The sequence below is a fragment of the Hydra vulgaris genome, chromosome 11, assembly GCF_038396675.1.
Source record: "Hydra vulgaris chromosome 11, alternate assembly HydraT2T_AEP".
Lineage (NCBI taxonomy): Eukaryota > Metazoa > Cnidaria > Hydrozoa > Anthoathecata > Hydridae > Hydra > Hydra vulgaris.
Window position 1 is genome coordinate 16,474,247 of NC_088930.1, and position 17,945 is coordinate 16,492,191.

The 17,945-nt window shown below is 27.7% G+C and overlaps 2 protein-coding genes across 2 annotated transcripts in view; both read left to right on the plus strand.

Annotated features, from left to right (window-relative positions):
- The window catches only part of LOC101234934 (protein zyg-11 homolog), a 53,929-nt gene extending 36,135 nt beyond the window's left edge, over positions 1–17,794 (plus strand). Inside the window, exons 13-17 of the mRNA XM_065810274.1 lie at positions 8,645–8,715; positions 8,999–9,131; positions 9,382–9,434; positions 17,364–17,461; positions 17,575–17,794. Coding sequence (XP_065666346.1) covers positions 8,645–8,715; positions 8,999–9,131; positions 9,382–9,434; positions 17,364–17,461; positions 17,575–17,726 — 507 coding nt within the window. The 3' untranslated portion in view covers positions 17,727–17,794. The remainder of the gene's footprint in view (positions 1–8,644; positions 8,716–8,998; positions 9,132–9,381; positions 9,435–17,363; positions 17,462–17,574) is intronic.
- Positions 145–3,613, plus strand: LOC136087468 (zinc finger protein 862-like). The gene is made up of 3 exons (XM_065810273.1): positions 145–447; positions 632–908; positions 1,140–3,613. The coding sequence occupies exons 1-3, from the start codon at positions 202–204 to the stop codon at positions 2,870–2,872; spliced, it is 2,256 nt and encodes a 751-aa protein (XP_065666345.1). The 5' UTR covers positions 145–201; the 3' UTR covers positions 2,873–3,613.
- Positions 17,795–17,945: the final 151 nt, after the last annotated feature.

Below are 17,945 nucleotides of genomic sequence, written 5' to 3' on the forward strand. Positions count from 1 at the left end.
CAAATTTTAAATACGTCAAACTATCTGAAAGCATTTTTTTATGATTAAACTCAAAAGGTAAAAATAAATTATGAAGAGGAAGCGGAACTGCTTTACCACTGATTATGAATAGTGAGTGGGCTTTTTTTTTATTTTTTATTTTAATAAGTATTTAAAACAGAAATAAGTAAATTTAAGTTTAAGTATAACAAATTTGTAAGAATGACATCTGAAGCAAAAAAAATTCAAGATAGTAAACCAATATCTAAGAACTTAAAAACTTTTCGTTCGTGGGGGAAAGAATCAGTTATTGGATACACGGAAGAAAATGGTTTAGTTGTCAAAATATGGTGTAAGATTTGTGCTAGGAACAAAACTGAAATTTCAACGGATGCTTTAGTTAAAGGAGTATCAAATCATTCTTTGAAAGCGTTTACGGAGGGAACTTGTGTGGTGACAAAGTATCAGGTAAAATTAAAATAATTAGCTTGTTCTTAATTTGTGACTCCAGGAATTAATTTAAACATAATTTTTCTACCATTATATAACTTATAACTGTAGTTATCTTATAATTTACTATATTACTAAGTGAATAAATTTTTTAGAAAATTGCTTAATTTGAACCGTGATTTTTTCTTTGATAATAATAAAGGTTGATCGCCATCTTAGAGGGCAAAGCCATAGATTAGCGGTGCTGATTGATAATGGTAACTCAGAAGATCCTGGAAGTAGTTGTATTGCTAACCTCGATATGGAAAACTTGTTAACTATTACACAAGACAACCGCGAAGCGTTATTAAAGATGATTAGAACAGCCTATGAAATGGCTCTAAAACCAAGCATGCCACATAGCCATTTCAAGACACTGATCAAATGCCAAAGACTTAATGGTGCACTCCTTTTACAAGGAAAAGACAACAATAAAGCAGGTTATTGATTTTTAGGTTCAGTTTCTTTTTCGTAATTTAATAAAATAATTCAAATTAAAAAATCAAATGAAAGTTACGTTACTATTATAATGAAAGTTTATTTTTTTTTTTTTTTAAGATTAAACATTCGAATGGTCTTATCCTTTTGATTTATCCATTTTATTTTTTAATTTGAAAAATATTAGTTTTATTATTATTTCTTTATTTTATTGTTTTTAATTTCTTTTTTAGCACGTGAATATATCTCATGCATTGCCAGTGCCATTAAAGAAAAAGTTGCTAAAATTGTCAATGAAACAAACTTTTTCTCCATTCTTTCCGATGGTTCTCAGGCTAGAAAAACAAAGGATGAAAAAGAGTTGATTCTTGTGCGTGTTGAACGCGAAGGGACCCCTGCCTGTTTTGTAGTTTCTTTACTTGATATGAACAGTTTGGGTGGTATGAATGCCAATACCATTAAAAAGGCTATTGATAGCATTTTTATTGAAACCGGTAGTGTTCCTTTAACTGCGTCAGCTTACAAATACAAACTTGTAAGCGCTACGGCCGACGGAGCTTGCGTTAATTTTGGAATTTATAATGGCGTGTTAACACAATTAAAAAAAGATAGAATGTGGCTGATAAAAATTCACTGCGTAAACCATCGTTTAGAATTAGCAATAAAAGATGCTGTGAAAGATATTTCCCAGTATAAAGAGTGTGAACATTTTTACATTTCCATATTTAATTTATTTCGCAATTCTGGAAAGCTAAAATGCGCAGTTAAAAAAGCTGCTGAGGCTTTGAACATTACATATTACACGTTGCCTAAAATATTTGGAACGCGCTTTATAAGTCACAGGAGACGCGGCTTTACAAAACTTTTACATAATTGGCCTTCGCTTATTGTGGGTTTCGATAATACTCTTGCTGATCGCGACACTAAAGCAGATATGCGTGCTAAACTTTCTGGATTGTCCAAACGGTTGCATGACTACAGACTATTATGTATGGTTTGTAGTTATTTGGACATCTTAGAAAAGTTATCACCATTATCATTGGTTTTTGAAAAACAAATGTTAATGGTGAATGAGTTAAAACCAGCGGTGGATATAACAAAGGCTAGCTTAGCGGAATTAAGCCATGAAGATATTGATAATATTATTGATTCATATTTACTCAAGTTTAAAATCAATGAAAAAGATGGTTCAACCAATCTTCTTTCTTCGTATTTCAAAGAAGGTAACGAATTGAAAAAATCAAACCCTGAGTTTGTTGAGATTGAACTCAACAATATGGCTAATCTTAACTTTGAATGTATTCATTCTGCCATTAAAGTAAGAAAATTAGCAATTGAAATCATTCTGCCATTAATAAACGATAGATTTAGTTCGCTGTTAAATCCCATATTCGAATCAATGGATTGGTTAGATCCGCAAGTATGGACAGCAGACAGCATGTATGGTGATGCCAGCATATCTTTATTGCTAAACGAATTTTTTTACCCTCTAGAAAAATTAGGAATGGATTTTAAAATGGTTCTTTCGGAATGGAGAGCTGCAAAACTATTAATAAATGCGCAGTACACCACTGCACTCACACCATTGCAAATATGGCAGAATATTTTTCTTTATTATAAAATTAAGTTTCCAAACTTGAGTCTTTTAGTTGAACTTCTGATGTGTATTGCTGGTTCTAATTCAGCTGTCGAACGCGTTTTCAGTATTTTGACTGTGATTTTGACTGATAGGCGTTTAAAGATGAACCACTCAACAATGGAAGACTCAATAATCATAGCAGGGAATGACACGAATTTCACTCAACAAGAACGCGATGATATTTTAAGTCGTGCTGTGGATATTTTCTTAGATAAGCGAAGAGTTTTTTTCCTTGATTCAGCTAATGCTAGTATTGCCACTGATTATAGTAGCAAAGAAAGCTGCACCAGTGAAGATATAAGTTCTATATCTGAATCGGACGGATAAAAAATTTGTAATATAAATTTTATCCCACATAATTTTATATTTATGTACATTACTTAAGAGTCCTGAAGGACGAAAATATATTTAGCATTATATATATGATATCTTTGATTGTCATATTCTTGTTATACGATTGCATAAATAAGTTGAATTTAATAAAAAGGCAGCGTATAAGCTAATATATGTATATATTATATGCTGTATATATAAAACTTTTTAATAATATAGATCAAAATATGTTATTAAAAAGTTTATACTCTGCCATTTTATTAAATCTTTTAAACATCTGTGTGTGTGTGGCTCCAACAATAAGTCAACGTATTAAAACAAAACAAATTTATATTAGCGAATCTTTTTAAAGCATTCGTCAATATAAAATCATTTAATTAGTAAAGATTAAAGTTATGAATTTAATTTTTTTGCGTGTATTTTTAAAACTTATTGTTATGCGGACAAACATGGAAACATACTTGAATGTTCTCAAAACATCTATGAAGATGTCATAGTAACTGAATGATTTAATTGTTTCTTTTGTTCGTCGTACTACAAAGAATCGTATGTAATTTGTAAAAACAAAACTCAGGCCAACTACGTAAAGCGCGAAATGGTTAAAAAAAGATTGACTTTTTTATTTATTAAATAAATCAACAAACGTTTGTTTATTAGAATCTTGTTGAAATAAATCAGAAGTACTCAAATAAAAGAAATTATACTAAACTCTTTGATAAATTGAATAACAATTGTTTCTTTATTAAACAATTATTAATAGTAAGTTTTTACTTTATATAAAAGAGTGTTGCTTAATTATAAAAGACGAAGTTTATTAATTATTCTAAACTTATTTTATAACAATTTAATCAGGCAGCTTTTAATTTTTGTAATTGTCTCTCATCGGTCCAGTTGAACTTTTTTGCGCTTGATTATTTTTTGAAATGTTCTCAAAACATCTATGAAGCCGTGGGCAAGTTGTCGCAACTAAATATTGTATGCGTGGTCAAGATCAGAGTGCGATCGCACGCCTTTCCCGACCAAGCCTGATATATATATATATATATATATATATATATATATATATATATATATATATATATATATATATATATATATATATATATATATATATATATATATATATATATATATATATAGATAGATAGATAGATAGATAGATATAGATATAGATATAGATAGATATATATATTATCATTATTATTATTATTATTTTATAAACATCAATAAATACAATTTTCTCTCAATACTAAATTTATTTTTTTAAAGAAATTTTTGCTGGATTGTTGTGACTAGCGTAATGAAATCGTTGGATACATACTGGTGATGTTTTCAATATTTGTAATAGTCACTAAAAATATTGAAAACATCACTTTTTTGTTCTTTCGTTTTATTTCTTTTATGATTTTTATGAGATTGGACTGTTTGTAGCCATTTTCGACCAGTACTTGAATATGGAATTTCAGTTTTTTTTCTATATGTTTCTGACTGCATACATTAAATGCTCTATGTACAAAACCCTTGAATATTCCATTTACTGAATATGGTCATGGTTTGGTGTTGCCTTAACTTGAATGTTAGTAATTGCATTTTTTCTGTGTATTTTGATTTCATATTTACCTTTTTTGTTATTTATTATGCATATGTCAAGAAAATTTAGTGTTTTTTTGTCATATTCAAATTCGATAGTATATTGCATTTTTGGATGCTGTTGATTAAGTATTGTCTTAAATTGATCAGTCTGGGCAATGTTAGGGACTCTAGCATGACTGTCATCTACGTATCTATAAAAGGACTTTAAATCAATAAGTGGGTTGGTTTTCAGCGCTGTATTGCTCTTTTTTCAAGATATTGAAGAAAAGATTCAGCTAAAACTACCATAAACGAAAGACCTTTTGTAAATATTGAAAACACCGCCAGTACATATCCAAATATTTCATTACCTTGGGTACCAATATTGTCTCCTGAATTACGTAAGGTGTTTAGGAAGGCAGTATATAAAACGATATTCAAATCAAATCCAAACTGCAAATGAACAGCCACCCAGGAGTCTACCTTATTAAATGTCATTGTAGCAAAAAGTATATAGGTGAAACAAAAATGCAAATAAAAACATGCATGCAACAACACAAAAACAGTAGAATAGGAACTATAACAGAACAATCTGCATTAGCCACACTCATGAGACATTGTACACAACAAATTAACTGGGACAGTTAATTTAACTCTAAAAGTTGATGCTAAAAAGTTTGATAAGAAAGTTTGTGAGACACTTGAAATACAGTAACACCCAACAAAATGGTATCAATTTAGATGAGGGACAATATGTGTCAACAAAATTTTGGACACTATTTCTGGCGCACTTTTGTCAGAAAAAGATGAAACCATCTCATTGACATAAAATAGATCTGCCGTTTTAAAAATAAGATATAAACAAACAAACAAAAAAAAACTTTTATAACCTGAAGAACGCTGGTCACAACAATCCAACAAAAATTTCTTTTAAAAAATAAATTTAGTATTGAGAGAAATTTGTATTTATTGATGTTTATAAAATAATAATTTACATACTCTCATACATGATGTCTACATTCAAATATATATATATATATATATATATATATATATATATATATATATATATATATATATATATATATATAAGAGTTAAATCTTGTTTTATGTAACATTAATTTTTATAGTATTGTTTCATAAAACAATCTTTTTCTTAGTATTAAATATTCAGTTTAAATAGTATCTGCGAATGAGAGTTATTAACATTATTATTAACTAATTAATACCCCATTCATACTGACAATAAAATACGTTTTATTTTAAATGCTAATTAAATTGTTACTATAAAAAGGTGTATAAAACAACAAAACAATACTGCGAGGTTGTTTTGTCAATATAAAAAGCTTGTTTTAATATAAAACAATCTCGCCATGTTGTTTTATTGATGTTTATACAGTTTATAACATTAAAAACATAAAATGTGTTTAAAATATAACATTTTCTACCGCCAGTGTGGGGTGTAAGATTAGTGGTTTTTGAAATGATTTTAATGAGCAAAGGATTCAAAATGTGTGCTAGTTTTTCTTTTTAAATTTCTTTTTAACTACTCTGTTTGTTTTTTTTTTATTATTTAATCTTTAATTGCCTTTAAAAAATACATTGATTTTATTTAAAATTATTATTATCAAAATAATACGAACTCGTTAATTTTCAAGCATTAACTTATTTTTGTATGTATAAAATAATTTTTGTATTTATAAAATAATTTTTGTATTTATAAAATAATTTTTGTATTTATAAAATAATTTTTGTATTTATAAAATAATTTTTGCATTTATAAAATAATTTTTGCATTTATAAAATAATTTTTGTATTTATAAAATAATTTTTGTATTTATAAAATAATTTTTGTATTTATAAAATAATTTTTGTATTTATAAAATAATTTTTGTATTTATAAAATAATTTTGTATTTATAAAATAATTTTTGTATTTATAAAATAATTTTTGTATTTATAAAATAATTTTTGTATTTATAAAATAATTTTTGTATTTATAAAATAATTTTTGTATTTATAAAATAATTTTTGTATTTATAAAATAAGTCATGATGAACTATTACTAAGATAAAAACTTGAACAAAAAAAAATTTTGAGCATTCGAAAAAAAATAGTTGACTGTCATTTCTTATGTTGGCTAGTTGAATTGACTGCTCGCCTTTAATTTCTTATTTTCCACGCTGTATAGATATACACTGTGACATCATCAGTGTATAGATATACACTGTGACATCATCAGTGACATTGTGACATCATCAGTGTATGATATACACTGTGACATCACACTAAAATAACCTGTTGCTTGGGGCTTTATTACATACATCTACTATCTTATAGCTACCGCAAAGAAGTGCTGCTACATTGACTGAGGGTTGAACATGTGGCAGTAATCTTCTCTTTTAGTATTCTTTTTTTTTCTTTCTGAAAAAGCTGTATGCAGTAAAGATAAGCAAAACTAGTAAGCATTTTACTATTTATAAATTAAACTTAGAAATAAAATTTAATAAGAAATAAATACACAATGAGCAAAGCAACTCAAAGTATATGATATTGATGAAAACAATTATTCAAAAGTCATTTGTAAATTTTGCAAAAAAATCAAGAGGAGGACTTATTGATCCAAACTGTATAGTTTATACTTATGGATCCAAACTGTATAGTTTGGATCCATAAGTCATATAATTTCTGTTCTAAATTAAAAAAAAAGACATAAAAAAAGTAAGGACTCCTTCATAAAAAACTATTTAAAAAATAATTCAAAAGGTTTAGTGGTCGCAGATATGCCTATATAATAAATTAAGCTTATACATGCATTGTAGTTAATAGAATAATTTTATTTTTGCATACAATGTAGAAACAAAAAAATAATAAAACTGATGTTCTCAAAACACTCAGCATCAACCAATGGTTACCAAAATCGATGCAAATGCATTGGTGCACCTATAATATATATATATATATATATATATATATATATATATATATATATATATATATATATATATATATATATATATATATATATATATATATATATATATATATATATATATATATATATATATATATATATATAGTTATATAGATAAATATTTACCAATCTTTATAGATAGCTATTTTATATAAATTATATGAAATTGGCTTTTGTAATTGCATATTGAATGAATAAGTTTTGAGTTTTTTAAGACTTTTTTTATGTTTTTGCTATGTAACTCAAATTTTAACTCAAATATTTTTACATCTGTTTACAAATAAACAGATCTTGTTCAAATTATTAATTATACAAATATTTTTGTTGAGTTAGTTTTTTTTTTGTTTTAGTGGAATAATATTTTATATATTTAAAAAATAATGATAGTTAAATAGTAATTAAAAACATTTGTTTGCATAATAAATTAATAATTAGATATAAGTCAAGTAAATTACATTTTGCATTTTAAAAATTTTTTGAATTGAAGCTATAAAAACTTTAACAAGAGTTAAAAAACTCTATGTTTTCTACAATTTCTATGTTTTCTACGTTTTCTACAATTTCTATGTTTTCTACACTTTCTACAATGTTTGCATCAGTTCTACGATTCTTTTTCTATTGTACTTATTTTAATTGTGTTAAATTTGAATCATGATTTTAAATTGATAACTTAATAAAATTTAAATTTTATTGTTAAAAAGTTTTTAATTTTTTATGTTTTTCATGACAGCTGCATTTTAATGCAATAATAAAATAAAAATCAACCTAAAAAACATCAATATATTGAGCAATATATTGAGCTCTTTTTTTTTAAGAAAAAATTATGTTTTGTAATTATAAAAATTAATATTTGTTTTTCCACATAACCTGGCACAAATTTAAGTTACACTAGCAAAATACTCACACACCAATGAAAACCTTTGCATATGTAAAATATATTCAGATACTTTACTATAATTGATTTAGGTGTAAAGGCTGTTTGTTTCATGTTTATCCCTATTTACCCCTGTTTCTGTGTATTCATTTTATGTAGACCTAAGTTAGCAATTTTTGATTATCAATTGATTTTAAATATTTAAATTATTTAGACATTTAAATGATCATATTACACTGTTTACAAAATCATAGCTATTTACAAAAAAAGATTACAAAATCATAGATTACATTATCTATTGATTTTTAATATTTAAATTATTTAGAGTGTTTATGTTGCTTTCTTAGAACAATATTGCAGAAGTGAAGTCGTTACAGTGCATCTTGTTGTTAAATCCTCAATTAATGAAACACATCAGGTAATTTTTTTTTTTAATTTATTTATTATGAAGAGATTTTATATAAATTCTCAAATCTCACACTTAAACTCCAAAATGTGAGTCTTGGCATAAGGTAGCTAAATTAGAAAACAAATTAAATAAGTTATGATAAGATAATATAATTATATTTATATATAGTTATATATATATAGTAATATTATATACCATTGTACAATGACCCTTATTGCTATACCACTAGTAATTTATGATTACATGATATATTATAAATGGGTATAAAAATGCAGAAAAAAATTTATTTTAGACGCCTTGTATCAAATAATGAAGTACAAGTTAGTTACTTTGCTTGTGGTATCATTGCAAATCTTGCAATTAATTGGAACAAAACTCCACATCAACTTGATTATATTGAAACTAAAAAAGTTTTATCAGAAGTGGTATGTTTTTTCTTTTTTATTATTATTTTAAATCTTTTTTTGTAAATAGCTTTAAATTTTTTTGTAAATAGATTTTGTAAACAGTGTAATATGATGATTTATGTCATCCAAGGAGTTTTTATCACTATTATAACTTTTGTTAATAAATTAATTAAATTAATTGATTAAAGTTTTATGTCTATAGCTACCCATTTCAGTATAAATAATTTTATAATGAAAAATAATTTTATTGTTACTTTTAATATGTTAGGCTCAAGCTGTAAAAAGATGGGGAAAAATTGATAAAGAAATAGTTACATACAGGTTTTTACTCAATATATATGTGTGTGTGTGTGTGCATGTGCTCATTTATTTTGAAAATCTTGGCTTTAATCTAGAAGAAAAAAAAAAATTTTTTAGCATAATAAATGTTGCTTGTACATAGACAATGTCTGGCCAAACTCAAATTTTGTGTATATTTATTTGAATTATTTGCAATATTTTGCTGTAAAATGTTCATATATCCAAAGATATCCTGGTATAAGAAACTGACTCGCAATTAACTGTAATTTATGTTTCAAAAAGGTTTTCAGTGTTTCAAAAAAAATTTCATTACATATAAAATTAAAAATATATATTTTATGTTTATAGTTTTGCAGATATTTTAATGTCCAATTCCTATAAAACTGTTATTTCAATAAAATTATAGTTTTTTTCTTTTTTGCAAGTTTAAAAACATATCAAAGACTATATGAAAATTTATTTAGTTGTTAGAGTGCATATATAGAGACTATATATGCACTCTAACAACTAAATTATCTAGTTATCTAGGACAACATATATATAAATATATGTATATATATATATATATATATACATATATATATATATATATATATATATATATATATATATATATATATATATATATATATATATATATATATATATATATATATATATATATATATACAGCCCTTGGAATTAGGGTCGGCATTGCCGAATGCCGATCTAACTGCCAACCTTAAAGAGTTTGAGGTCAGCAAAAAATTGCTGACTTCGTTTCTATGTCTTATGGTAAGACCTTTTATTCCGATATATATATATATATATATATATATATATATATATATATATATATATATATATATATATATATATATATATACAGCCCTTGGAATTAGGGTCGGCATTGCCGAATGCCGATCTAACTGCCAACCTTAAAGAGTTTGAGGTCAGCAAAAAATTGCTGACTTCGTTTCTATGTCTTATGGTAAGACCTTTTATTCCGATATATATATATATATATATATATATATATATATATATATATATATATATATATATATATATATATACATATATATATATATATATATATATATATATATATATATATATATATATATATATATATATATATATATATATATATATATATATATATATACCATAATTTTAAAAACCATATTTTTAAAAAATGAAGAATTACCATTATATTAGATTTATTAAACAAATGCTAACTTTGCAAAGATTTATTTTACCTTTTTTCTTCATTTGTTTTCACATCTTTTTCATCATATGTTTTTACAACATTAAAGTAGAAAGTTTAACTTAGACAAAAGTTTCTTCCAAAGTTATATATTGAATATAAATTATTGAATTTTATTAATGTTCAATATTAGTTATTTCATATTTTTATTTCGAGTTCATTTTTATATATTGAATGTAAACTATTGAATTTTATTAATGTTCAATGTTAGTTATTTCATATTTTTATTTCAAGTTCATTTTTTTCAATGTCTAGATGTTTGCAAAAAAAAAAAAATTTAACACAGCATCTCTCCTCATTGTAAGGGTGTTTTAAAGAAGAGCAAAATAAGGAAAAATTCTAGATTTTTCCTTCATATTTTTTGAAATTTTTTTATCAGATTTGAAAATATGACCTTGAAATTTTTATTTGATTTTTATTTTAAATAGTTTTTTTAAGTTTACTTCAGTTTTACTTAAAACAATTCAGAAATAAAAAAAACTATGTTTAGAGTTGCACATAAGTTTATAAAGAATTAATTCTAAGTTTTCTTCTTTTGCTTTACATTCTTTGTAAAATATTCTGGGTTGAAATCTATAGTGAGATCTTCTCCAAGCCTTCTTAGAAAAGGCATGTGATTAGATGCCTTTTTTGACCACACGTATGATATTTTGTTTTGACAACTTGGCCACGGCACTTTGTATGTTTGAACAAATTAAAAATAAACAAACCATAAACTGAAAAGTGAATAATAAAATAAGTAAAAGATAAATTAGAAAAATAAAAGTATAAAATTAATAAGTAATGGTCTCAATTAATAGTTCAAACCTAACAATTCTTTTAACCCCTTTTCACATTTGAAATTTAATGATAGTATTTTTACATGCACTATGATTTTAACCATATATTCTAATGGGATATATTATGGAAAATTTATTTACAAGTTTAGTTTTGAAACTTTAAAATAGTCTTGTTATATAGACTATATTTCCAACAAAATGGTGGAGGGCGTTAAACACTGTTCTGAAAAGTTCTTAAGCTAAAGTATCTTCTTACAATCTAAGATTCGAAAAGTTAAAATAATGATACCCATACTGCTTTCAAGTTTACTGCTTTCAAGTAACAAAGTTAGTTTGAAGTTTTCTCAAGTTTGTAATAATATAAATTTAATATATGTAATTGTATCTGGTTTATTTATGTAAACATAATTTTATTTATTATTATGCGTATTTTCAAAGTAATTAATTTTTGTTTTGATTTCTGTGATACTTACTGAATAATATTGGTCCAGCAAAAAGTAGTCATATGCCTCATATTTGTGTTCAAACTGATGTTGTGGGCATTGACTTATTGTAGATAGTATTTTTTGTTGTTGTAAACTTTATGGCAGCTCAGCTTAAAACATATATAAAATATGAAAAATGTAATAGTGGATTTTGTCTTAACAAAGTAAGAAACCATTTTAAATATTCCGCACCTAATTGTTATTTGTTTTTATGCATGCTTTGTTTGCATAATTAATTTTTTTTAAATGCATCATTCCTGCATAGTTTTTTTTTATATTCTTATAGTGTTGTATCATGTATGCATGCTGTATATGACGCAATTTTAAAAATCATAAAAATCCATATTTTGGAGCAAAGTTATTTTTTTTGCATTAGAAAATTTTTTTTGCTTTATAAAATGCATATAATATAAATATTATAACATAAAATATTAACATAACATAATACATATAAATGTTATAACATAAAAAAAATTAGTTTTGTTAAAAAAATAAATTCATTCAGTAAAGGAAATTTTGAAAAACATCTAAATACTTTAAAGCTAATAATTTTTCACTTACCAGAATGTCAGTGTAGTACTTAGAATGATGTAATGCTTTATAAATGAGATGCAAGTTTTAGTTTGGTATTGGATGTGGGTTCAAATTCTTTTAACAGATCTTTTTTTTTGTTTTATTTGCTTAGTAGATATTAGAAAATATCAAAGTTTTAAATTTTTAAATAACTAGGTTTCAAAGTAATTAAGTTTGGTTACATAACTTCTTCAATCTTTTCTAAATTCTAAAAAATTTTAAATATTAGGTGAAGCACTTTTAAATAAAAGACAATACATTAATTTTATGCTTTTATTTTTTCTGGTTTATCTTTTATTTGTTTTATCATTTGTAAAGATTTTTTTCTCCGTTCAGTTTATGGTTAGTTTATTTTTTTATTTTTTTTTTTCAGTTTAGTTTGGTTTTTTTTTAAACATTCAAAATATCAAAAAAAGCAAAGAGCATGGCCAAGTTGTCAAAAAAAAAAAATATGCTTGGTCAAATAAGGTGTACAACCCCATGCCTTTCCTCAGAAGGCTTATTTCTGCCATGTATTTTGCTCAAAAACACATGAGATAAAGATGTTGCAAATACATATTGATAACTTAGTGCAATATCTTGCATACCACCTTAGATAGTATTGTCGTATGTTAGAATTTTAGATCATAGTTTTATGACATCATGCTTTTATGATACCATTCCTTTAATTGTGTTTATACTTTAATGACATAATTTTTAATTTTTTTATATTTATCTCATTAAGAGTTTTTTATTTTTAATTAGCAGGGATGCAAAGTCAGAGTTCAGGAGTCCCTATTTTGACATGAAGTCCAGAGTACTGCCCATTGTAAAAATTGTTGATAATCCAGTATTTTTTAAATTTTATATCAGCATATAAATGTTTTCTAAGCAAACAAAAATTGGTTTGTTTAGAAAACATTTATATCCAGATATAAGATTTATAAAATACTGGATTTTTTTTTTTTTTTTTAAACATCTTCGCTTCCAACAAGGCTGCAAGCAGCCACTAATTAAAGTTGGAAGTTACTGTAAGAGAAAAGATGAAGATTGTAGAGCAAGATAACGATTGACGGACGATTTAAAAGATTGCAAATTATATGAATCAGGAAAGCAAGATGAAGGAAGCGAATTCCAAAGAACTGATGTTCGAGGAAAAAAACTAGACGAATAAGCGTTTTTGGAGCACTTAGGAACAGTCACAGAAAAAGGATGACACTTAATTGAATGACGAGTAACACGAGAATGAATTTTAGTAGATGGCACAAGAGACGCTAGCTCTTTAGAGCAGTGCCCATTATAGTATTTGTAGAAAAGAGAAAGAGAAGCAACATTACGACGATGTGATAATGGTTGAAGGTTGGCTGCAAGAGCAGGTCCAACTATGTTTACAATGCGTTTTTGCACCTTGTCTAAAAGAGAAAGGGCATCATTAGAAGATCCGCCCCAGATATGGCAACAGTATTCCATACAAGGCCGGATTTGAGATTTATAGAGATAGAGAATAGAATCCAGAGTAAGAAAGTGGCGAGCTCGATAAAGAGATGCAACCTTAGCAGATACTAATTTTGCAACCGATTTGATATGGTTTCCAAGAAAGATTGGAAGTAAGAGTTAATCCTAGAAGATGAAGAGTAGGTGACTCATCGAGTACATCACCGTTCATAAATATAGGAAGATCTAAATTATTGCGATAACGATTGGCTGAAAAAAATTCAGTTTTATCTGAATTAAAGTTCACCAGCCACTGTGAGCCCCATGCTGTAGCAGAAGTGAGATCCTTTTCAAGCTCAAATGCCCCCTCCAGGCAATCAGAGGGTGTTGGTTTCTTATCACGACAAGAATAAATGGTAGTATCATCAGCAAACAATGCCACCTTAGATGTGAGAATATCTGGAAGATCGTTAATGTAAATTAAAAAGAGTATAGGGCCAAGGATAGAACCTTGAGGAACCCCTGAAATTACAGAATAAGAAGAAGAGTGTTGTCCATCGAGGACAACTTTTATGCTACGATTGGAAAGGAAGGATTCAATGATCTTAAATATGTTGCCAGATACACCATAAGAAGAAAGCTTATGGAGAAGACCAGCAAGCCAAACTTTAACAAACGCTTTTAAAATGTCAAGAGCAATGGCCTTAATCTCTCCACCTTCATCTAATGCACGATAAAACCTGTCAGTTATTACTGTTAGCAAATCAGCTGTAGAACGAGAAGATCGAAATCCATATTGATGGTCAGAAAGTAAGTTATTAGATTCAAGATGAGAAATTAAGTGTTTGTTAATTAAAGGTTCAAAATCCTTGCTTATGATAGGAAGAAGACTTATGCGACGGTAGTTAGACGAATCAGATCGCTCCCCAGAATTTTTGAAGATAGGGATAACAGATGCCGCTTTCCAGCAGGCTGGAAAACAAGACTCTGATAAGCACTTGTTGAATAGTTTTGAGAGTATAGACAACAGCTCCGGAGAACACTCATGCAAGACATTAACAGGTATGTTGTCCGGGCCACAAGCTGTAAATGAGTCTAGGCAGGAAATGACTTTAGATACACATGCTGGAGTGATTTGAATATCAAGCAATGGATCAATCTGTTTGTTGACAATATCAGGTAGAACGCAACTAGTCAAATCAAGATATGATATTGATGAAAAGTTTTTAGCAAACAGTTCAGCTTTGTCTTTAGGTGAGGTGACAAAGTCTGAACCATACAAGAGAGGTGGAATTATAGATTTGCCCTTATTATTGATATTATTAAAGATTCTCCAGAAGTCACAAGAGCCTAATTTTTAAGATGAGATACAAGATTTCATGACCTGAGAATAGCGGGTTTTGGCGTTAGACAAAACCTTTTTACAGTTGTTTCTAGCAGTAATAAACAGACGTCTGTTTTCTAAAGAATTGTTTTGCTGATAAATATGGAAGTAATGGTTTTGATTGGCAATCGCAGCAGCACAGTGTGAGGAAAACCATGGAGGAGAGTGAGGCTTGACCTGGAATCGTCGAGAGGGAATAAAAGATTCCATGCCAGCCTGAATCCACGAAGTTATGTAAGAAGCACATTTGTCGACAGGAAGACGAAAGATTTCTACCCAAGGGCCATCACGAAGAAAATCACGGAAAGAATCCCAGTCAGCTTTACTGTAGTTGTAAGAGGTTCGATAATAGGGGTATTCAGGTGATGAAGAAGAATGAGATATTAGTTTTAAAGAGATCAAACTGTGATCAGAAGCACCTAAGGGTGAATGTGGAGAAACTGAGCACTGACTAGGATCAGAAACAAGACATAAGTCGAGTAGAGAAGTTAAATGATTAGGGTTGTCAGGAAAGCGAGTTGGAAAGTTGACTATTTGAGTTAGGGATTGAGAAAGGCAAAAGTTGTGGGCTTTAATGCCTGCAGAGTCACTGACACTAGAGCCAAGCTATTCAGAGTGGTGAGCATTAAAGTCACCGACAACAACTATATTAGCTGATGGATAAAGAGAGAGGGCTTGGTCAATATGATCAGAAATAACATCAAAAAGAGTGCAGTCTTGAGATGAAGGAGAGCGATATAGAACAAAGAGAAAGGCAATAGAGTGAAGTGGTGCTAAACAAAAGCACATGAAAGAATAGTCTGTGGATTCAAACCTAGTTTCACGACAAACAGGTGAATTCTTACGAATGTAAATGCCCAGGCCAAGCATGTGACTATTGGAGTCTTTACGAAACAGAGGAAGATAACCATCAACACTAAGATCACAAGATGAGACAGCCGAACTCAAATTAGTCTCACAAAGAGCAAGTAGGTCTGGTGAACTTTGCAAGAGATAAGACTCAACAGAAGAAAAGTTACTTCGAAGACCACGAATATTAGTGAATGATAGGTTTAGAGAACTTGGTGATGATGATGGTTTTTTGTGTTTTATAGTTTTTGGTACTTTATTCATTTTTAAATTAGATTGAAGAACTTGACTCAAAGCATAGATAGTACTCAGAACACCGTTTAATAGCCCAAGCAATTGCCTCATTACTACTAATAAACCCTAAGCCGTAACAAAGGGTTCCAAATGTGGCCTCTGCAATGCACACCAAAAGTACAAACAGGGACACCATCCATGCGCAACATGGCACTGTTAATACTTTGATATTTTTCAGCTGTTGATGGAATCAGCCTCTCTGAGAGCTACCACTGAGTTCGGGAAACCTGACTACCAGCCGGCCTCAGAACCATAAAACTGAGTTTTAGAGCTGTACCCTTATAAGGAGATAATAGAATGAGTTGCCTAGTCATAAAAACAGTGACACAAGCAAACCCATGCATTGAGTCAAGAAGATCCAGCATTCAACATCCTAAACTGGAAACAATGTATTAAAAATACATCTGCGCCAGCCTAATAGATGAAGAAGGGGTGCGAGGCTGGTCAACAGATAGAATCTGTTTACCCCTTAAGTCTTTGCCTAGGAGGCCTTCTACAAGACAGTAGCTGGGTGCATTTAACATCTGTCCAAGATGAGTATTTTTATCGAGACACCATCTCTAGCCTTTACTCAACCAAGAGCCCCAAGGCAGGGGGTGTTTTAAATCGGAGTTGGCATCTCCTAGCCTTTGCCTAAAAAGGCGTATCCTACAAGGCAGCAGGACATGAAGCAGATTGTACTGGGTTACATGTTACCAGTAGCAGGATAACCTGATCTGACAAGGATTATCAACAATTTTTGATAATCCAACATCAAATGATAGGTACTCCTAGGAAATCTGGTTTCCAAGGAGTACCTATTATTTAATTTTGGAGTCTGGAGTTCCAATCTCTAAAAATCAATACAGCTTTGTATCCTTGTTAATTTATACTAAGCAATAATAATACTTTTTTTGAAAAAGAATTTCATTTGTTTTTGTTTAGATCATTTAAGCCATTCTATAATATTTTGCAATGTCATCAAATGCAAGAAATTCAACGCTGGGCCATTTGGGCAATTAATCATGTTTGCACATTATGCGGTAATTCTATATAAAGTTAATTTTGTTAATTTATTATTGTTTTGAATAATGATTAGCCCTTAATTAATTCTCTTTAATTAGTAAAAAATTAAAAACCTTATTTGTTTTTCTAGCTTCTCAGTATCAAGATTTGATGTCAAATGATTATATCGAATTGATTGCTGAAATAAGAAAAAATAATATATCTGACGAATTTATAACAAAACACTGTGATGAAATTTTTTCAGCGTTAAATAAGGATCCATTAAAAATTAAAAAATTATAAAATTTCTTAATATAAAATTGTATTTGTAAATTAAAATTACTTTTTAAAATAAATTTGTTCAACATGCATACATAGGTAAAATACTAATATTGTACCAGCTTAAATTTGTTTATATATATATATATATATATATATATATATATATATATATATATATATATATATATATATATATATATATATATGTTTATTTATTTATTTATTTAGTACACAAAATAT